General features: G+C 35.2%; 2 protein-coding genes across 2 annotated transcripts; both read right to left on the bottom strand.

Annotated features, from left to right (window-relative positions):
• Positions 1-12,197: 12,197 nt before the first annotated feature.
• Positions 12,198-13,574, bottom strand: LOC129887603 (receptor protein kinase TMK1-like). Its single transcript, XM_055962767.1, has one exon. The coding sequence runs from the start codon at positions 13,572-13,574 to the stop codon at positions 12,198-12,200; it is 1,377 nt and encodes a 458-aa protein (XP_055818742.1).
• Positions 13,575-16,145: 2,571 nt separating this feature from the next.
• On the bottom strand, positions 16,146-22,779 carry LOC129885505 (protein DMR6-LIKE OXYGENASE 2-like). Its single transcript, XM_055959801.1, has 3 exons — positions 22,024-22,779; positions 21,290-21,617; positions 16,146-16,618 (listed from the first exon to the last, which is right to left on the bottom strand). Exons 1-3 carry the CDS (start codon positions 22,635-22,637, stop codon positions 16,364-16,366), a joined length of 1,197 nt encoding a protein of 398 aa, XP_055815776.1. The 5' UTR covers positions 22,638-22,779; the 3' UTR covers positions 16,146-16,363.
• Positions 22,780-23,916: the final 1,137 nt, after the last annotated feature.

Here is a 23,916-nt window from a genome sequence, read left to right as displayed (position 1 = left end):
TGGGTCCCCACCGTGGTCTTAATGTGGACATGCTCGATTAATATTTGGGATAAGTTTAAAGACATTTTCGTCTCAACACTAACTTTCCCCCCGTTACTTATTATTATTTTAATATTATGTTTTAACACTAACTTTCCCCGCGTTATTAATATTTTAATATTATGTTTTATTTTCTTTTCTTCTATTTTTTCAATAGTATGTTTAACCTATTTTTATCAACGTAAGAAAGTATAACTTGTCTAACTATTCTAATTATTATAAGGAGATCAATCTTATTAATATAATATTAATCTCCTTATATCGAATGGGAGATGACAATAATGTGAGATGGATATTAGCATCAACATGGGTTATGCTGAATAATTAAGATTTCTCCGTACATAATTAAATGTCTTGAATTTGAGCATTTGAAAATAAAAAAAAAATATTAAAAGCATTGATATCAAATGGATCATGCAGTACGTGAACATGAATTTAGTTAGAATTTAATACGGATATTGATCATTAGATAGAAAGCTTTTTAAAAAAAATAACACAAATTCACATATAATCATACCTCAAAAAGAATATCAAATATTAAATGAGAAATAAAATAAAAATAACGCGGGACAAATATGAAGCAAGTTACAATTTATGTGGGGCATGAGCTCTTTCTTCAGGCATGAAAGAAGGGTGAGACAAAAGAGAATTACTCCAATGATAAAGCATTTCTCATTTTCAACCACAAGGAGCAAAAAAGATTGCCCATTCTTTTATACTAAAAATAGGTGAAATAAGAAGGTAAAGACCTAACCTCAAAGGTACAAGAATGATGTGGTACACCAATATGACATATATTTAACTAACAAAAAAGTGCTTATCATATTATTCTAGGAAATTGATGTTATTCTTGTTGTATTAAGGTTAGTAAATCAGAAATTATAAAGATAAAAAAAAAAAAAAATAGTATTCGAATCCACAAAATTCATTGTGTGTCCTTAAGGAATTTAATCCCCTCACTATATCCGAGGTTATGAATTATTTCCTCCCAAGATAAAACGGACAAACTATTAAAGAATTAGCGGTACCTAAAACTTCAATAATTTCAGCAAACTCAAAAGCCAGCAACAAAATCACACAAAAAAACTCAACTTTGTTTGTAAGAAAATATATGCAGAAGAGGAAGAAATTCAATGTTTAAAAATGAGAGAAAAATCCTCTATTTATAGACAACAAAGGGTAGTATGAACAAACGCTTATATGGCTTATCGAAAAAGTCATAATACTTCACAAAAATCACAACCTTTCAGAAAAGTCTCAACTCTTTAAAAAAGTCACAATTTTTTTTTGAAAAAGTCACAACCTTTCATAATGGTGACAACACTTTAAAAAGTCACAACATTTCAAAAATATCACAACTTTTCATTTTTCATTCACACCTTTAAAATCCAATAATTGACTGTTATCAAGCGGAAACAATCCCTTCACTTTTCTTGGTAACTGTTGATGAGAGAAGTAAAAGGTGTTGTTTTCACTAAATGTAATCACTTTTGTCTAAGATTTCTAGCATCTTAATTTCTTCCTCAACATATCAACAATAATTTGGGAGTCCAGCTCCATCTGAAAATTAGTAAAATCATTATGAATGCCCCATCTTAATTACTTCATAATTTGCTTTCAATGCTTCGTTTTGGTATTGAGGAAGCTCGCCGATTTTCATATTTAGTGAAGCCAACGTTGTCATTAAATTGATTTGACCTATCATTTCTTACATTTTATATAAGTATAATATTATCACATAGTAATGTCTTTATTATATTCACCCCTAATGAACTGGGATACGTAAGTCATCAGACATTTATATAGTATTTCCTCCGTTTCAATATACGTTGCACGGTTAAAATTTGAAGATTCAAATTTTTAAATTTTAATTGTAAATTCATTTATAAAAAAATTAAATTTTTAAAAATAAATCTTATTATAATTAAAAATAAAAAATATTATAAATTATAATAATTACAACAACAATACAACAACAATAACAACCCAGTGTAATCCCACATCGTGGGGTCTGGGGAGGGTAAAGTGTACGCAGATCTGACTCCTACCAATGTAGGACGGCTGTTTCCGAAAGACCCTCGGCTCAATAGAAACATAAGAAAAAAGGTCAGACAAGAATATTAAAAGTAGAAAAGTAGATAACGGAAGCGTTCCAAACAATAGTATAATCAAAGCACCAAAAAATAGTATATATCGTCAAATAATAGCATAAATACCATAAATAACATAAGATAACACAGCATACATAAATAAATAACATAAATCAGAGTACAAGAAATCACAGTGCGTTAATACGCCTATGTACTAGCCTTCTACCCTAATATGTGTCCTCCACACCCTCCTATCTAAGGTCATGTCCTCGGTAAGTCGTAAATGCGCCATGTCCTGTCTGATCACCTCTCCCCAATATTTCTTCGGTCTACCCCTACCTCTTCTGAAATCATCCATGGCCAACCTCTCACATCTTCGCACTGGTGCCTCTGGGACTCTCCTCTTCACATGCCCAAACCATCTCAGTCGCGTTTCACGCATCTTGTCTTCCACCGGGGGCACTCCTACCTTGTCTCGAATAGCCTCATTTCTAATTCTGTCGCTCCTGGTATGCCCACACATCCATCTCAACATTCTCATCTCGGAAACTTTCATCTTTTGCACGTGTGAGACCTTAACTGGCCAACACTCTGCCCCATTTAACATAGCTGGTCTAACCACCACTTTGTAGAACTTGCCCTTAAGTCGTGGTGGCACCTTCTTGTCACATAACACACCGGAGGCGAGCCTCCATTTCATCCATCCTGCCCCAATACGATGTGTGACATCCTCGTCGATCTCCCCGCTACCTTGCATGATAGAACCAAGGTACTTAAAACTACTTCTCTTTTGGATGGCTTGGTCCCCGAGCCTAACTTCCGCGCCAACCTCTTGAGGAGTCTCACTGAACTGGCACTTTAGGTACTCTGTCTTGGTCCTACTCAACTTAAACCCTTTAGATTCCAAGGTGCGTCTCCAATCTACCAATGTAGGACGGCTGTTTCCGAAAGACCCTCGGCTCAATAGAAACATAAGAAAAAAGGTCAGACAAGAATATTAAAAGTAGAAAAGTAGATAACGGAAGCGTTCCAAACAATAGTATAATCAAAGCACCAAAAAACAGTATATATCGTCAAATAATAGCATAAATACCATAAATAACATAAGATAACACAGCATACATAAATAAATAACATAAATCAGAGTACAAGAAATCACAGTGCGTTAATACGCCTATGTACTAGCCTTCTACCCTAATATGTGTCCTCCACACCCTCCTATCTAAGGTCATGTCCTCGGTAAGTCGTAAATGCGCCATGTCCTGTCTGATCACCTCTCCCCAATATTTCTTCGGTCTACCCCTACCTCTTCTGAAACCATCCATGGCCAACCTCTCACATCTTCGCACTGGTGCCTCTGGGACTCTCCTCTTCACATGCCCAAACCATCTCAGTCGCGTTTCACGCATCTTGTCTTCCACCGGGGGCACTCCTACCTTGTCTCGAATAGCCTCATTTCTAATTCTGTCGCTCCTGGTATGCCCACACATCCATCTCAACATTCTCATCTCGGAAACTTTCATCTTTTGCACGTGTGAGACCTTAACTGGCCAACACTCTGCCCCATATAACATAGCTGGTCTAACCACCACTTTGTAGAACTTGCCCTTAAGTCGTGGTGGCACCTTCTTGTCACATAACACACCGGAGGCGAGCCTCCATTTCATCCATCCTTCCCCAATACGATGTGTGACATCCTCGTCGATCTCCCCGCTACCTTGCATGATAGAACCAAGGTACTTAAAACTACTTCTCTTTTGGATGGCTTGGTCCCCGAGCCTAACTTCCGCGCCAACCTCTTGAGGAGTCTCACTGAAATGGCACTTTAGGTACTCTGTCTTGGTCCTACTCAACTTAAACCCTTTAGATTCTAAGGTGCGTCTCCAATCTTCCAGCCTAGCGTTAACTCCGCTATGAGTCTCATCGATGAGGACTATGTCGTCCGCAAAAAGCATACACCATGGCACCTCACCTTGAATTTGTCGCGTCAATACATCCATCACCAAGGCAAATAGAAACGGACTAAGAGCTGATCCTTGATGCAACCCCATCACAACTGGAAAGTGTTCTGAATCCCCTCCTACTGTCCTTACCCTGGTTTTGGCACCCTCGTACATGTCCTTGATCACCCTTATGTACGCTACAGGTGCACCTTTAGCCTCCAAACATCTCCATAGTATCTCTCGTGGGACTTTATCGTAGGCCTTTTCTAAGTCGATGAATACCATATGTAAGTCTCTCTTTCTCTCCCTATATTGCTCCATTAGTCTCCTCATAAGATGGATGGCTTCCGTAGTTGAGCGTCCCGGCATAAATCCAAACTGATTCTCTGAAATAGACACGCCTCTCCTCACCCTCATCTCCACCACTCTTTCCCACACTTTCATAGTATGGCTTAGAAGCTTGATACCTCTATAGTTGTCGCAACTCTGGCTATCCCCCTTGTTTTTGTATAGAGGGATCATGATGCTCGACCTCCATTCTATGGGCATCGTTGCCGTCGTAAAGATGACATTAAATAACCTAGTCAGCCATTCCAAACCTACCGAGCCCGTACTCTTCCAAAATTCTCTAGGGATCTCGTCAGGTCCGGTCGCTCTTCCCCAGCGCATCCTACGAACGGCCTCTTTAACCTCATCGCCCGTAATACTCCTACAACCTCCAATATCGTGACTACTTCCTGTATGTTCCAGATCTCCCAACACAATTTCTCTGTCCCCTTTGTCATTCAAAAGTTTATGGAAGTATGACTGCCATCTTTGTCTGATAAGGGTCTCCTCTACCAACACTTTTCCGTGTTCGTCTTTAATGCACTTCACTTGATCCACATCTCGTGCCCTTCTCTCCCGGGCCCTGGCTAACTTGAATAATTTCCTATCCCCGCCTTTCTCTTCCAGTTCAGCATAAAGGCGTTCAAAAGCTGCCGTTTTTGCCGTTGCAACTGCCGACTTCGCCTCCTTCCTCGCTATCTTATACAGTTCCCCATTCGTCCACTTCTCCACCTCATTCTTGCTCTCCATCAACTTAGCATACGCTACCTTCTTTGCTTCCACTTTCCCTTGTACTTCTCCATTCCACCACCAATCCCCGCGATGTCGACTACGACTACCTGTCGAGACTCCTAACACTTTCCTTGTTACAGCCCTAATACAACTAGCTGTCTTATCCCACATACCGTTCGCATCCCCACTACTATCCCAGGACCCCATATCCTTCAATTTCTCTCCCATCTCTAAGGCACTAATCGTTGTCAAACTCCCCCATCTGATCCTAGATCGTTCTTCCTCGACCCTCCTCGTCCTCGTCATCTTGATCCCTAAATCCATCACTAAGAGCTTATGTCGGGTTGTAAGGTTGTCGATCGGGATGACCTTACAGTCTTTGCACAAACTTTTATCATCCTTCCTAAGGAGTAAAAAGTCTATCTGAGTTTTAGCCACTGAACTACGGAAGGTTATCAAGTGGTCCTCCTTCTTTGGGAAACTCGAGTTAGCTATCACCAACCCGAAAGCTCTTGCGAAATCCAAAAGTGAGATTCCTCCTCCATTTCTGTCCCCGAAGTCAAAGCCCCCATGCACATCATCATACCCTCCTGGAATAGATCCGATGTGCCCATTGAAATCCCCTCCCACGAAAAGCTTCTCAGTAGGTGGTATGCCTCCCACTAACTCGTCCAAATCCTCCCAAAAGTGCCTCTTATCCTCCTCGCGTAAGCCCACTTGCGGCGCATAAGCACTAATAATGTTCAACGTGATCCCTTGAACGACCATTTTAATCGACATCATCCTATCATTGACTCTTCTAACCTCCACCACCTGATCCCTTAAATCACTGTCTATTAAAATTCCTACCCCATTCCTATACTTCGATTTACCAGAGAATCAAAGTTTATACCCGTCTACCTCCTTAGTTTTAGAGCCTACCCATTTTGTCTCCTGGACACAGGCTATATTAATCTTCCTCTTCTTTAGAATCTTAACCAGTTCTATGGATTTACCCGTTAACGTTCCAATGTTCCAAGAACCTATTCTCAGTCTAGACGCTCCTTTAACCCACTTACCCCTCCTTACCCTCGTCCCCGTCCAAGAGCGAGAACATGACCTTAGTCTACCATTACTATCCAAAGCCACGGAAACGCGTATGAACTAATAGATTATTCGGAGGTCTAAAGTCGACAAAATATAACTACAAGTGTATGAACAAAGGATAGATATATAAAGATATAGAAACCGGAGGTACCAACTCCGGTAAAAATGAACCTGATTGCCGCCGGAAAATACTGCTGCCGAAATACTGTTCACGTCGGTGTTAGGAGTTGCGTTGCAGCGGGTGTTCGTCACAGGGAATACAAATTTGTACACCTGAAAAAAAAAAAAAATCTTCGCCGGAAAAGTTGGAGTTTCGCCGGAATTTGATATTTAGATCTAGATCTATACAGATCTTGAGGATCTTAAGTGCAATCTCCTGCGAACTCTTCTTCCTTTAGACCAATTGTGCTTCGAGATTTCTCCAATTCTCGCTTCAGTTCATCAACTCGTCTCTTTCTTAGCTCTTCAAACCAAGCAGGTCGGTCACGGAGACTGGAAATGAACAGAAGCTGGTGCAAGCTCTAATTGTCTAGAGGCTTCGAAAATCTCTGTTTTCGAATTTCAAAGAATGCCAGAAATCCTCAAAACCGATAAGTCGTCGGAAAAATAAAGAACTTCAGCAGAAAATCGGTACTTGAACGGCACAAGGACCAAGCTTTCTAATAAATTATAATAATTAACGATTTAAAATATTAAAAGACTAAGTTTTGAAATTTCAACTGAAGATGAAGTTGCTAATTATTTCTGGGGGTGTATTATTGCTGGTAGGGGTGTACATGCACCGGATTGGTTCAAATTTTTTACAAACCAAATCAAACCATTTGTGTCGGGTTATTAAATATATAAACCAATAAAAATCAGGTTTTTCGATATCAATTTTTCTCGGGTTTTTCGGTTTTTCGTTTTTTTTTCGAGTTTTTTGGGTTTTTTCGGGTTTCTCAAATTTTCATAATATCTAATAAAAAGCACAGAGCAGTGCTTCTTAAAAAAGAGTTCTAGTACAAAATATCAAAATATAAAATGGAGGTAGAACATTGTTTAAGTTTTAACTTTATAATATAACTTTATAAGATGAGCTTTTTTATATATTATTTAAATGAGCTTCTCAAGTCCAAATCTAAATGTAAAAAAAAAGAGAAAAATTATGATTTTTTTAAAAAAATATTTATAAATTACATTTTAATAAATAATTTTGTTTATAACATAATTTAAAAGTAGTATATCTATAATCGGATCAGTTTGGGTTCGGTTTGACTTTTTTAGTTAAAACCAAATCAATCCTATAATGGTCGGATTTTTTTTCCAAACACCAAACCACTAGTCAGGTTTTTTTTTCGATTTGATTTGATTTGATGCGGTTTATCGATTTGCCTTGTACAGTCCTAATTGTTGAGTCTCATTTTCAATGTGTGGGGACAAAATTTGAACACAACACCAAAATGACAAGCCAAAAAAAAGGGACAGAAAAATACGGATTAAAACAAAATTAAGGGGTCGTTTAATGTGAAGGATAATACAAATAATTTTGGGACTAAATTATAGTAGCATTTAAATTGGTATTTAGTTGATAAGTCTGAGATAATTTATTTAGAAAATTAATAAATAGTACCGGGATAAGTTATCCCTCCTCTTGGTGGTATATTAATTCCGGAATAAAATAGGAAAATGACAAATATATCTCTTTAAATATTTTTTATGCCTCACTTTTCACATTTATATTATTTTTAATACCATATATAACAACATTCACTCCTTATTTTTATGATAATTCTTTATATTTTTTCTATTAAAAAATTACACTATATAATATATTTTTTATTTATAAATTTATTTGACTATTTTTTATATTTATTTATATTTTAATTTCTCATAAATTATTTTTTACTATAACAAACTTAAAATGAAAATTCTATTTTAAAATTAAATAAGAAGAAAGTTTTATTTTTAAATACACGCAGACATCATGAAAATGCACACATAAAAATATTTAAGGTAAAGAAGATGAAAGTTTTATTTTAAGAATGAATATTGAATAACTAAAGCTTGTAAAGAAAATATTTTTTTTAAAAAAAATGAAGGGTAACATAACTTATATTCAAATCAAACGACCCTTAAAGTAACGACAGAGAGATAAAATTGTTTTGATTTGTTTAACATAGAAATATCAATCATATACAGACTGGAATATAATAGCGTATTTAAAATTTTCACGAAGGGTATTTAAATATAGAAGAATTTTCTCCCTAATTGAGTGTATCAAAAACAATTAAATCAAACTAAGCAATATTTAACTAAATTATATATATAAAAAAATAGAAGTAACAATTGTTAATTTAAAACTAACATAAGAAGACAAGAAATAACTACTATTAAAAGCATAATTTAAATATATTATTATAATTGTACTCAGATTTCATTTCCTAAATTATTTTATAATAGACTCATTAAAAATAGTATGAAATACTTTTTTTTTCTACTTAAGGCATTATACAATCGTCTAAAAATTCATCATCTATTCGATGATATACTTTATTGTCGAGAAAGCTTCTCAACGGTTGCTATAGCAACATACAAAAGCAAAACAAGTCTCACTAAATGGAATATAAAAAGATAAGTAAAATTCTTCTTTATCTCAACTAGTTTTCTTGAAGGTTCACCAAATCCACCTAAATTGGAGAATCTTCTATCAATATCACATACATCAATAATGTAATTGACAAAATTGATTTGTAAGGACGCTCATACTAAATTGATCAAAGTAATTAGGATATAATTCAGTCATTCTATTATCTTTTTAACATCAAAAATAGAAAATGAATTAACTGGATTAAAAAAAATATTCCTGGAAACAAATCACGTGCCACCCTCATTCAAAGTGAAATATATATGCTGTCCTGTTTTTCCATTGGTTTAATTTCAATTTAATTCTAATACGTTCATTAATTTTGATTGATTATTTCAAAAATTATCTTAGAATATTTAGAGGCTGCCACGTCACATTTTAAACAAAATTCAGTAAGATTGATATCTGTGATAATCGGAGCAAAGTAATTTTTATTTTTTTTTGTTTAATAAGAAAAAGTGGCTTTGTGTGGTGATTATTTCACTTATTTAAAGGAATTGGAGAAGAAGTTTTTAAAGCTTGAAAGAAAAATAAATAAATGGAGACACTAAAATTTGTACCATGTTAAACTTGCATGTTTTAGATAAAGAATAAAATAAAAAAATAATAAACACAATTTTTTTTACGTGAAATATGTTTAAAATATTGAAAAATATTGTGCATGTTAAGCTCAACCCAAGTCCCAACTGCACTCCTATTTAATTTTGGGCACATAGTAAGGTCCATTATAACGTCAAGTTGATAGTTACTGGAGGTGTTTGGCCTTCTGACTTAATTCCCTGCTGCCAAGTATTATTTGTTGGGCATTATTTATTGGATATATGTGTGTGTTTTCCTTGTACATTAGTGATGGGTACTTATTTTATTTGGACGTTTGATGATTCATCATTTCAACTAGAGGAAGAGAATGGATTTGTCTGTTTCACTGAAAAGAATGGATACCAATTACTATCAAAGTCAACTGTTACCTAAACATAAAATTTAATCACTGCAATTTCCGTGTCCTTTTCTACATAAAATAGAAACCAAGTTTGTTCAACAAATAGAACAAAAACAAAAAAAGGGAATTTTGACCTCTTTTGGAAATCAAGCAAAAACCTTTAAGGCATCGTTCGGTTAGTAGGATGGGACAGACATAAATATCCCATGGATTAGCTATTTTATCTTCTATATGGGATTAGGGGTGTACGTAGATTGATCTGATTTGGCTTTTTATTAAAAAATAACCAAATCAATTATATTCATTTGTTAAACTTATAAACCAAATTAAATCAATCTAACGTTCATTTTTTTGGTTTTAGTTTTAGTCGATTCTTTCAATTTTTTGGTTTTTTGATTATTTTTTTTACAATTACACTATGATCGAAAAAGAGATCAAATTAAAGAGGTTGTTTTATTGATCGTGTGATTTAATGTCGCACTTGAAGTTCTCAAATAAAAGTCGTTCCCTTGATCGTATAATTATATTGTTTAATGACATCTCAAAGACACTTGAATAAATGAAATTGAAAAAATAAGATGTACAACGGCATCACAAAAAGACTCAACACATGTCAATTTTTTTAGTCATATTACAAGCCCAAATATGAAATAATTTATGTTATATTAAAAGTTATAATTAAACTAATTTAAAAAATACCTACAAAACATATTATAATAAATATTTTTTGTGTATAAAAAATAAAATTATATATTTATTATGTCGGTTTGGTTTGAATTTGATTTGAATTTTTTTCTATTAATACCGAATCAAACCCACAATGATCAACCATTTATTTTTTTCAACGCCAAACCAATCAAACCAAACCACAAGTCATTTTTTTTGTCGGTTTGACTTGTACACCCCTATATGAGATAGCTAATCCCATCATTTTAGTACAAATACACATTACTAAAAAATAGTCAAAATCAAGGGGCAAAATCGACGAACTAGGTCGAAAAATTGACGTCAAAACCGACGGACTATCTGCATCGTTGGTTTTGCCTTCACCACTTTCGTGAAACTGACAGACTGGGTCAGTTGAAATCGAGAGACAGTCGATCCGTTTCGTCGTTTTTTAACCAACAGACAGGATCGATTATTCAAAAATATATATTATAAATGTAGCTACTTGGAATCTAACACATGTATTTTTTATGACTTTGGAGAATTCTACCAATCACCACACATACTTTTTAATGAAATATTTTCATAATTTTTATTTATACCCTTCAATTGTGATATTCACTTCAAAAATCAACCTTGTCGATTGATTTTGTAAAAAACAAAAAAAACCGAGAGACTGCGTCGGTTTTCTCAAAAAAATAAAAATAAAATTAAAGAGGTATTAATTGTTGTCCTGCATCTTATCCCAAATTTTTACAAAGGCACCATTGCAGTAAAAATACAAACAACTGGAACCTCCTCCAAAAAGCTTTCGACATTTCAGCAAGTCAAAGGTAAGTTGTGATGCTAAAATGTGCCCAAACATGATACATATGCATTAACCTTTAGAGTCTATGATCTGATCAAAATACTTACAACTTGTATTTGTTCAATAATCCTTCTCTCTCAGGCCACATTTCGCTAAGTCAAAGATGGTTTTTTTAGCCTAGAGTCCATAAAGTTCTAAAGGTAAGTTCAAGTCGCTCTGCCCTCCTTTGGATATCGGGAAGGAGAGGTTGTTCTAGTTCTAGAACCAGAACGGCCAGTGTATCCACGCACAATATATATATAAACTTTGGAATTTAATATGTGATTAAATAATGATCACATATTGCGTATTACGACTTTTGAATTTTGGAATTTAGATTTATGTTTTATCGACTTATGTCATAGTATCATAGTCTAGGTGTTAAAAATCAATGAGGTTTACTTTTCTTTTTCAATACTTGTGGAATTACTGTCAATGATTTACTCAATTACTTCTTGAGAATGTTGAAAAAAAACATACTGGTTCGTGATTTTTTTAATATACCTATGTCTAATATGTTTCCTTCATTGATTTGATTCTTTTTTTTTTGAACGAGTATATTTATCACTTTTTCTTCATTGATGTTATTTTTTCAATAGATACCAAGATTAAGAGGTATTTATTCCTCTCCTTCAAGTTCTATTGCACCTTTCGATCAATTAAACCAAGCTTACGGATATATTGATGTATCGTACACTTTGAACCAAGTCATTATAAGAAAATGCTAGAAAGAGAAGGAGAAAAGGCGCACTACAAGGAACATAACAGCCATTTGGAAAACGAATCTGTTTCTTTCCAATTCCTCTCACTTTTTTCCGACCCTTAGGACTCAAGGGGATCAATACAAACAGAAGGAACTAAAGATAATCGAATAGTTATCCAAAGCAAAAATAATAATGGAACATTACATTGGTCTAGGTGGCTTATCTTTCCCAATATTGACATTGCCTTCAGTTTTAACCACTACAGTGCTCTTAAATGGTGGGATTTTTCCATAAAGTTGATTGTTAGAAACATCCAATTCCCTTAAGTTTGGCAGCAATGCAAGCTCACTTGGAATAGTTCCTGTAAGAAAATTGTTTGCTAGGATCAACTTCTGTATTGATGTAATGGACGAGTAGTTGGGAGAGATTGTCCCAGTAAGTCCTCTTTTCTGAAAATTCAGCACTGTAATGTTTCCACCATCACAAGTTATGCTCATCCAAGACGAACAAGGATCATTCCCCTTCCAATTCTCAGCAAACTCCCTGGGGTACCCCACATCCTTAGCCACAGCCAACAGTGTATTAACCCGTGAGTCACAAGGACCAGGCTGTGACAAACAAAAACTATTTGTATCATCCAACATATCCACTAGCACTGAAGATGGAAATTTCGGCGTAGGGCCTTGCAAAAAGTTGTTTGTCAAATTAACCACCTTTAACGAAGGAAGATTAACCAAAGAGTATGGCACTGGACCAGTGAAACTATTATCTCTCAAACTACAATCTTGCAACTGAGTCAATCCCGAAAAATCAGGCAAAGGGCCTGTAAACTCATTGCCATGCAACCAGAGCTGGGTTAAGCTGGTCATGTTCTGTACCACAGCTATTGAGCCATTCAACTTACCTTTAAGACCATTTAACCACAACGATTGGATAGAAGAACCCGAAAAGCTCGAGGGCAGAGGACCCTCCAAATTATTAAAGGACAAATGCAAATTTGTTAAACTAGAAAAGGTATCTCCACCAAAGAAATCAGGTATTTTACCAGTAATATTAGCAGAATAAGCAGAGAATGTTTGAAGAGAAGAAGCACTTTTCAGACTTTCTGGTACAGACCACAGCGAAAAGGGATTGGCATCTAAGTAAACAGATTGCAAATTAGTCATACCATCAAAAAAGTCGCTAGGAATTGAAGTGAACTTATTACCGTTAAGAAGAATGCTCTGCAATGAGTTCAACCCAGCAAAACTCGGGAGCGCCCCAGTAAGTGCATTTCTTTGAACTTCAAACACTAGCAATTCTGTGAGTTTATTCATGTTTGGTGGGAGAGAACCTTTTAGCCCTTGATCCCCTACTTGAATTCTAGTTACGCGACCATCCTTAGTACACTGAACTTTACCCCACATACAGGGGTCTGGGTCATTCCAGCTCAGTGAGCTCGGTGGATTGATTAGCTTCTTCAATTCTTGCATCACTGCAGCGTCTGTAGCAGCACTACCCTGAGAGTATACAGAAACAACATGGGACAAGAGTATCAAGATACACACAAAACCCAAATGGGGTTTCTTCAAATTCATTGTGTTCAATAAAATAAGGAACAAGTTCAAGAAAATTCTGCAGAATGGCTCAGATGGGGAATGTGGAATTTGTGTTTGCTTTCAGGATGAATTCTTCTATGAATTTATAGAAAAATGATGAGAGTTCCAAATGGTAAGTTTAACCCATGAAGAAACAATGTGCTTATTTTGTCCCAATTTTTGGACTATAATTTAATAATTGGATCTGGTCAAATTAAATATTAAAAATTTTAAGGAAGAAATTAATTATGCAAGATATTGTTGCCAAGAAACCTTTTGACAAACTATGAGCCCGTTTGGATGAGCTTAAAAAAAGTAACTTTTATATATGAAATGCTTTTAGAACTTTGAAGTGCTGAAAATTATTTTTATAAATAAGCAATTGAGTGTTTGGATAAAAGTGCTTAAATGAGGAAAATGATGTGAATTTAGGGTTAAAAGAATAAAAATGATAGTTTGGGAATTTAGTTAAAATATAAGGGATATAAAAGTAATTTTCATAGTCAAAGAAAATGACTTTAAGCACTTAGAAAAAAACAGTTAGGAATCATAACTTTTCATTTTTGACTGACTTTAAGAACTTTATGGCTTAAAGTTAACATTAGACAAATACGTCCAAAAGCTAAAAAAGGACTTTAAGTTGATTTTGACCAACTTAAAGCCCATCCAAACGGGCTCTATAACTTTATGAATTCAAACTAAAAAATTGGCTATATTAAACATCATAGTTCATATACAACCTTTTTCCACTACCGCGCGTGCTTACAATTTATTTTATTTTTACAAAATTGTGTTTCCTGAAATTTAACTTTAACATCATTGCACTTCCACGTACACGTAGTGTAAGTATAAACAGATCATCTCAGTGACTTTCTCTTGAATTCTCAAAAGAACTTATGTCGCTCCATCATCACAGGAGCAAGGAGCCAGTCGCAGTCTTGACTATGCTATCGGCTTGTGGGTAAGTCGGAATATGAAAGTACTCGTCTTGGGATGTGTTTACTATTTGGATACTTTCAGCAGTTATCCGTTCCGCACTTGGCTACCCAACATTTATAGTGGGCAAGACAACTGGTACACTAGAGGTGCGTTTTTCCCAGCCTTAATGACATTGTTTTAACCGTAAAATTTTACTTATTCATTTTAGCCAGGGCTGGGCTTTCGAAATTCAGTTTGGCTTCGATTTTTTTATTTTAATTTTTTCGATTTTCGATTGATGTATCTGTTGTATCGAACTGAACTCAGTTTGGTTCGATTTTTTGTAATTCGGTTTATTAAATTTGTTTTTTTGTATTATGGGCCTGCTTAATGGGCGTTTTTAGATTTTATATTATATATTTTTTTACAAGTACAATGGCTACTACATTATATATATATATAGGTAGTTCGTATCATGAAAAAGAACTCTTAAAAATTAAAATTATTTAACTTTGACTATATTTTATTATGCAGTATTAATTAGTTGGTCCCCACAAGTTAATTAAGTGATCTTCCATGCTGATATTTAATAATTAAAATATCTAATAACTAATAGTCTAGACTTAATATAGTATGTATATTATACAATGTATAGTAGTGCGTAGTATAGTATATTTTACAATGTACAATAGCGCGTAAATTTCGGTTAAATCCAAAATACCGAAATACAATAATTGTATTACCGAAAAATCGAAGTTACAAAAATATGGACTGAAAATCGAATCAAAAATTGAAATACCGAAACTGAAAAACGGAAAACCGAAAAAAAATTATTTGGTCCGATATTTCGGTTTTTCGATATTTATGTCCGGCCCTAATTTTAGCAAATCAAAAAAGATTTATTATTTTTCTTTTAATAGTATCCTTATCATTGAGTAACTACATAAAGCATTAATAGTCAAACTTAAATTTTCAAAACATAATTAATAAGACTAATTTAGTAAAATAGATTTCTATTAATTCTCAGAGATGACAATAATGCGGGGCTGGGTATCAGCACCAACATGAGTTTAGCTGGATAATTGAGATTCTTCCCCGCTTAATTAGAGATTCCGGGTAATCCTCGCAAACGCTGTCAAATTCAGATACAGTACATCAAAAAAAAGATGCCTGAAAGTTAGTAAAACCATTACGAATGCGCCATCTTACTCCATAGTTAGTTATTAATATTTCTGCCTGATTGTTGCTTGCTCACTGGATTGATATTATGTCATTAGCATGTTTTCATTGTGATTTCTAACAATACCATCCATGTCTGATTTTCATGTTACTTCGTCAAAGCTTCCATCAGTATTCACCTTTATCATGCGCAGTGATCGATGGTTTCAACTATTGAACTCGTCTCCAATTGTACCATAGGTTAAATTTCTCTAAAGTGTTACACATGTTGATTCAGTTTTCATCCATATTTACTGTTGGTAAAGTATATAACTAATAACAGTTCTGATATTTTAATATATCTGAATCTTCATTTTGTGACAATTAAGCTCGTTATAATTTGATCTTCATATTTACATGAGGTTCATGTTAAGCCAAAGATAAGATGGGGCATCTGCACATGATGATATACACATCAACCATTGGAATATAAGATGAGGAGAAAACAATTACATTGACTTTACTGCAGAAGTGACACATTTATTCTAGTATCACTTTTTGCTGGGATTACACACATAGGAGATTCAGTGTTTTCATTACAACTAGACAGAAATTTATTAGTTATCCCAATCATAGACACTAAAAAAAGATCTTTTTATTTATATCACATGACACCTTTACTTGAAGAAGACATAACATAAAATAGATTTGTTTCAAACCTTGAAATGATCAAGTTGAAGGTTTTCCTCATCACGTGTCTTGGGATCGCTTCTTCTGCGATGAGTGAAAAGCATTCCCCAGTTATAGGCCTTATATTTTGCAGGGTTCTTCTCATTGACCATCTCCTCCAAAGGTTCTATCCAAGTACAGTGTGATGGATTGACGAAGAATGGAATTGAAAATCTAGCCCTTTCAGTGTTCAGCACCACCCGATGTTCCACACTCTCATATTCACCATTGCTATAGACCTGGGTTGGGGGAGGATATGATAATAAATAATGAAAATAAATTGGACACGAGAATTTTACATGGAAATCCCTCAAACAGATAGAGGATAAAAACCACGGGGTAGAAGGATCTTACAATGATAATATGGGAGTACACTGCTCTCAAATACAAGGAGAAAACAACAATTAACATTTCTCTCTTGTAAAAGGAATAACTCACTAAAGAGGACACTTAAGACTACAATATTTATCTTGGTGTATAACTTTTTTTGTGTTCTTACTCTTTTGGATTGTATTTTGTGGGATAATCTAAATGAGGGCAATAGTTCCTCTATTTATAGGAAACTAGAAACGCGTAAAATCCGCGTATTGCACCTCCTTTTTTGACTACGCATTCAAAACGCATTTTGTTCCCTTTTTGACTACGCGTTCAAAATGCGTTTTGCTCTCTTTTTGACTACCTTGCATTCTCCCACATGAATCAATTAAATCTTCACACTATCCTTTCTACCTAATTACTGCAATATTACGTTTCTGCTAGGCCAACAGAATATCAACACCATATAAACTTGTTACTATTGATCGGCTTCGTAGACATATCTGTTAGGTTATCATTAGTGTGAATTTTCTGAATATCCATACTACCTTCTTCCACCTTCTCACGAACAAAGTGATACTGAACTCGTATGTGCTTTGTCCTTGAATGAAATGTCGGATTCTTTACAAGATGCAAAGTGCTGACTGTCACAAAACAGAGCAACCTTCTCTTGTTTGTGCCTGAGCTCCTCCAGTAATATCTACATCCATATTGCCTCTTTGCTACCTTGTGTAGCTGCTACATATTCTGCTTCCGTCATAGATATAGCCACGATAAATTGCAGTTTTGAAACTCAGCTTACAGCTCCTCCAACAAGAGTAAACACATAACCTGTGATGGACTTGCTTTTATCAAGATCACCTGCATAATCTGAATCAACATAACATTTAACAGTAAAGTCTGATCCTTCATAACACATTGCAATATTTGAGGTACCCTTGACATATCTCAGGACCCTCTAAACAGTATTTCAATGCTCTTTACCAGGATTAGCCATGTATTGACTAACCACTCCTACTGCTTGTGCAATATCAGGTCTTATAAATACCATAACGAACATTAAATTTCCTACTGCTGATGTATACGATACTCGAGACATCTCCATCCTCTATGCTTCATTGCTAAGAAGTGGGGTAGAAATTGACTTACAGTCTTGCATCTTGAAGCTTCGCAAGATTTTCTTTAAGTAGTTCTTTTGAGAAAGCCAAATCTTCTTATTATTTCTGTCTCGGTGAATTTGCATCCCTATAATCTTATTTGTTGGTCCCAAGTCCTTCATTTCAAACTCCCTAGCCGACTGACTTTTAAATTTGTGAAACGATCTTTTTTGGGGCCTGCTACCAACATGTCATCAACATACAACAGCAAAATAACAAAATCATCATCACCAAATCTCTTATAATAAATACAAAGATCTGAACTATATCTGTTGTATCCAAGGCTTATAATGAAGGAATCAAATCTCTTATACCAATATCTCGGCGCCTGTTTGAGACCTTATAGAGATTTGTTCAACCTGCAAACCAAGATTTTTTTCCCTGTTCTTCAAAACCTTCTGGTTGGAGCATATAAATTTCTTCTTCAAGCTCTCCATGAAGAAATGCAGTTTTGACATCTAACTACTCCAAGTACAAGTCAAATGAAGCACACATCACCAGGACCACTCGAATTATTATGAGTCAAACCACCGGAAAAAATATCTCATTGAAGTCTATACCTTCTTTCTAAGCGAATTCTTTCACCATCAATCTTGCATGATACTTCTCCACTTGATCATTACCATTGCGTTTGATCTTGTAGAACCATTTATTTCTAATGGTCTTCCTTTCTTATGGAAATTGAACAAGATCCCATATTTTATTTTTATGAAGAGCTTCAATTTCTTCTTGCATTGCTGTCATCCACAGAGATGATTCATGGCCTTTCATAGCCTCGTGAAAAGTTGAAGGCTCTTCATCATTTATTAATAGACAGTATGCAACATTACCCTTCATAGAAGAAACTGGAGTTTCTTGTATTTCTTCAACTTCAACTGTTGTAGTCTCTGGTTTTTCTTTTGAAGTGTTACCTTCTTTTGCATGTATCTTGTTTTCAACAAACATAATATCCCTGCTGATTACCACCTTGCGGGTAGTGGAATCCCACAAGCGATACCTCTTGACTCCATCAGCATACCATAAGAAAATACATTCCCTGGATTTCGGATCCAACTTTATTTTTTCTTGGGTATTGTACATAACATAAGTAGGACTTCGAGAATTATCAACTAGTTTTCCTGTCCATATCTCCATTGGCGTTTTCAGATTAATTGCGATTGAGAGTGACCGATTGATCACATAACAAGCGGCTTTGACTACTTCTGCCCAGATGGTTTTTCCAACCCTGCAGTTGCCAACATAGCTCTTGTCTGTTCTAACAAAGTTATGTTCAACCGCTCTGCTACTCCATTTTGTTGTGGAGTATATGCCACCGTGAACTGTCTTTTAATACCTTCTTATTTACAGAAGTTATCAAATTCATCACCAGTGTATTATCCTCCATTATCTATCCTCAAACACTTGATCTTTTTCTCAAATTCAAGTTCCACCCGCACTTTGAAATCTTTGAAAATCAAAAAAACATCTTCCTTTCTTATGATTGGATACACCCAACTTCTTCTAGAGTAATTGTCAATAAATGACACGAAATATTTTACTCCTCCTAAGGACTCCACCGGTGCTTGCCAGACATCAAAGTGGACCAAATCTAATATTTCCTTGCTTTTAACAGAGGAACTGCTAAACTTCAGTCTATGTTGCTTACTGGTAACACAATACTAACAAAAGGGTAGTGAAACCTTTTTGAGCCCCGGAAGAAGCTTTTGCTCAGCAAGAATCTTCAAACCTCATTTCGACATATGGCCAAGTTTATAATGTCACTTCATCGTTGATTCTTCAAATGAACTTGCTGACGCGGTTGATGCTTCTCCTTCTTGCTGTGTTTCACCTTTAAGTACATATAGATTTGTAACAAGTTTTTCCGCTTTCATGATTCCACCATGAGTATTATATGAACATCCATTATTATCTAATCGTCCCAAAGATAATATATTCTTCCTCAAGTTTATATGTCGTACCTCCTGGATGGTGCGTACCGTGCCATCATACATCTTTATTTTGATGGACCCAATACCAATAACATCCAAAGCATGATCATCTCTCAAGAACACAGACCCTCCTGAGATAGGATTATATTGATGGAACCATTCTCTCCGAGAAGTCATATGTCATGTTGCTCCTGTGTCCATGATCCAGACATCAGTAAAACTTTTTCTGCCTTCATTATTTGATATTGCTTTACTACATAAAATATCGCCATCATCGGATGTACTTGCAGTATTTCCTTAAGCATTTGATGACTTAGGGTGTTCACTTTTTTTGAATCGACAATCTTTCTTGAAGTGCCCTTTCTTGCCACAATTGTAACACTTGATATTCTTCTTACTTCTTGATTGAGATCTACCATGATTGTGACTCCCACTGGGGCCATGTTTCGTTGGTCTTCCTCTCACCATCATCAAAGCTTCAGCTTGCTGCGAATTTGCTTGTCTGTCTTTTTTATTTTTGTGCCGATTTTCTTCTTCTAAGACAGCGGCTGCAATTTCATCTAAAACTAGACTATCCATATTGTTTGTCAGGTTGATGATTAGTTGATCATACGAGTTAGGCAGACTTTGAACTAGAAGCTCTGCACTCTCAGTCCCCTCTATTTTGCAACCCATTGTTGTAAGTTGCGAAAACAGAGTATTCAAAGTATTGATGTGTTCAGTAACTGACATGAACTCTGTCATTCGAAGAGTATACAATCTTCTTTTTAAGAAGATTTTATTATGCAAAGACTTGGCCTCATACAATTCCATAAGAGTATTCTATATTTTCTTCACCGTCCGTTTTTCAGCCACACTAGACAACACTTGATCAGCTAGTGCCAAGTTTAAATCAGCAACTGCGTTGCTGTCTATGTCGTTCCACTTGCTGTCATCAGTAAAGTCTGTGGGCCTGCCTTCAATTGTAGCTAAGCAATTGTCTTTTCTCAATATCGCTCTTATTTTCATTTTTCACAATAAGAAATTAGTCTCATTGAATTTTTCAACGTCAAACTTTGTTGTACTCGACATTGTTATTTGCTTCACACCCTTCTAGATTAATATTTCTATCTTGTAAAAGGAACAATTCACTAAAGAAGACACTCAAGACTACAATATTTATTTTAGTGTATAGCTCTCTTTGTGTTCTTACTCTTTTGGATTGTATTTTGTGGGATAATCTAAATGAGGGCAAGAGATCATCTATTTATAGAAAACTAGAAACACGTAAAATCCGCGTAAAATCTGTGTATTGCACCTCCCTTTTTTACTATGCATTCAAAACGCATTTTGTTTCCTTTTTGACTACGCGTTCAAAACGCATTTTGTTCCCTTTTTTACTACGCATTCAAAACATGTTTTGTTCCTTTTTTGACTACCTTGCAACCCGAATAAGCATAGTGGTCAATTATATATCAACAATACATTTTTTTTCTGTTCTTCTACCTATTTCTTTGATAAGCGTACGTACCTGTGTAGCATCACCAAGATTTACAATGTAAGCATTGGGAGTAGGTTTAACTCCTATCCATTCTCCATCAGTTTTCCTCTTTATTTCAAGCCCTCCGGTATCATCTTGAACCAAAATGGTGAATAAACCTGCATCTTTGTGTCCACCAACTCCTAAAGCCAGATGAGGGATAGGACAAGGAGGATAATGATTCAGCCTTGCAAAAATAACTTGGTCTTCAAAGAACCCATTCAGCCTTTTTGCTGGCAAGCCTAAGCTGAGGGAGATCAGCTCTGCTAACTTGTAGGCCAACTTGTGCACTTCTTGAATATACTCTTCACACACCTCCCTGAAAATATGATTATAAATAAATCTTGGTCACTTCATGTTTTATTGAAGGGGAATAGTTCTAATTTACCCCCTATACTATGCGCAATATCTTAATTTTATCTTTTGTTATACTTTGGGATCAATCGTACCCTTGACGTTAGAAAATCATTTTGGTTTTTGCCCTTGAGCTCCATCATGGACCGGATGAATTCAACGTGTCAAAATTCTTTGGAAAAAACGTCTAACTTTACCTCTTTACTTTTGACTATGGTTTAAAAAATTACACTCCATTATACTTCAGTTGGATCTCTCCTTCATGTCAAGGGAAAAGGAGACATGATTTACTAAAGACAAGAGTATGAATGACCAAAAGTAAAGGGACCTTTTTCCCTAAATCAATCTGTGGATGTAAAATAGAATATTACCTTAATTCTGGAGGGTACTCAGGCCATTGATTGTGAAACTCCCTAACCTCTTTGTCATTAGGATCTTGAGAAAGTGGGACCGTAGTTGTTTTCTCCACAGTAAAATCAAAGACTTCTTTCCAGTCCCTAATCTTTTTGGTGAGCTCAGTATCATAATATCCCATGAAGTTCAGCTCATTTCTCTTCACTTTTATCTTTTCCTCTTTAGGTAAAGCAAAGAACTTTCTTGATGCCAACTCCATCTTTTCCCTGCACTCTAAGGACACCCCATGATTGATCACTTGGAAGAATCCCCACTTCTTGCATGCATTTCTTATTTCAGCAACTAGACTTGCTAACTCCGCATCAGTGGATGTATCTGCAGAATTCAGTGTTGAGAGATCAATCACTGGAATGCCCTCTCCTTTAATTTTGGTGAGTTTTGGCCTGTGTTCAACATCTTGGATGATAGCTGGATGGACTTCTACCATTGCTGAATTATTTGGTAGGTACGTACTGGTATACGTTCTTCTTAGAGGATCACAATCACAGATTTTGGACACTGGAAAGTGATTTGTCATACAATTGATTGAGGTTACTGGAGTTTTATAATCATAAAGATGACTCAAGCGCATACCCGTGCCAAGATATTATATACCTACTACATTTCGTTATTACAATCATTGGAGAGGTTTTGTTTTCATGTTGTTGCATTATTGATGCAAATTTTAGTACTTTTGTAGTGATGGAGAAATGAGGACCATAACTTCAGATGAATAAATAATGAAATTAGGTAATTAGTACCTTTCACAGCTATGTATCTTGTTTGATCCTTAGATCATTTACTTTGTAGTTTCTCAATAATGATTTAAGGTTAGAAAGATACACAAATCATTTACAAGAAAAGACTACCCCACTTTATTCCCTCCAGCTTAATAATACAAGACATCTTATAGACTACATTTGTCATTATTTGAATGTTCTCAACACTAAGTTTCTTGAAATTACTAAGGTTTCTTGTAGTATTAAATTTTCCCCAGTTGTAAGCCTTGTATTTTGCTGGGAGAGCTTTTGTAAGGCCTGTTGGTCCATTTGAATAGTTGCTAACTGGGATTGGATCCCAAATCAACCTTGCGTTAGTCCACCTATATGGGATAAGCTCATTTCATTTTAGTACAAAATTAAAATCCCGACTAACTAATATATACCCATAATCAAACGGGGAATAAGATAATCCCGCATCGTATCCAAAATTGGTATCCCTCACCTCACCCACCAAACGACCGAGAGATGGACAGAAGCATCATTGCAGTAAAAATACAATCAACTGGAATCTCCTCCAAGAAGATTTTGACATTTCAGCAAGTCAAAGGTAAGTTGTGATGTTGAAAATAGTAACAACTTGTGTTGGTTCAATCCTTTTATCTTCAGACAACATGTCACTAAGTCAAAGATGTTATTTTTAAGCCTAGAGCCCAGGAAGCTCTAAACGTAAGTTTAAGTCGCTCTGCCCTTCTTTGGATATTAGGAAGGAGAGGTTGTTCTAATTCCGGATTCAGAACGAAAGTGTATCCACGCATGATATACATTCATTAATAAAAAGTTCGGAATTTAATATGCTATTAAATATTAGTCACTAGGACTTTTTAATTTTGGAAACTAGATTTATGTTTCATCGACTTATTTCATATCATAGTTCAAGTGTTAAACTTAAAAATCCATGAGGTTTACTTTTCCATTTCAATACTTGTGGAATTACTGTCAATGGTTTACTCAATTACTTTTTGGGAATGTTGAAAAAAAACATATTGGTACATGATTTTTTGAATATGCCTTTTTCCTTCATTGATTTGATTCTTTCTTTTTGAATATGATTAAATTTATTACTTTTCCTTCATTAATTTTATCTTTTCA

This window comes from Solanum dulcamara, chromosome 4 (assembly GCF_947179165.1).
Source record: "Solanum dulcamara chromosome 4, daSolDulc1.2, whole genome shotgun sequence".
Classification (NCBI taxonomy): domain Eukaryota; kingdom Viridiplantae; phylum Streptophyta; class Magnoliopsida; order Solanales; family Solanaceae; genus Solanum; species Solanum dulcamara.
This window is presented reverse-complemented; position numbering and strand designations above follow the sequence as displayed.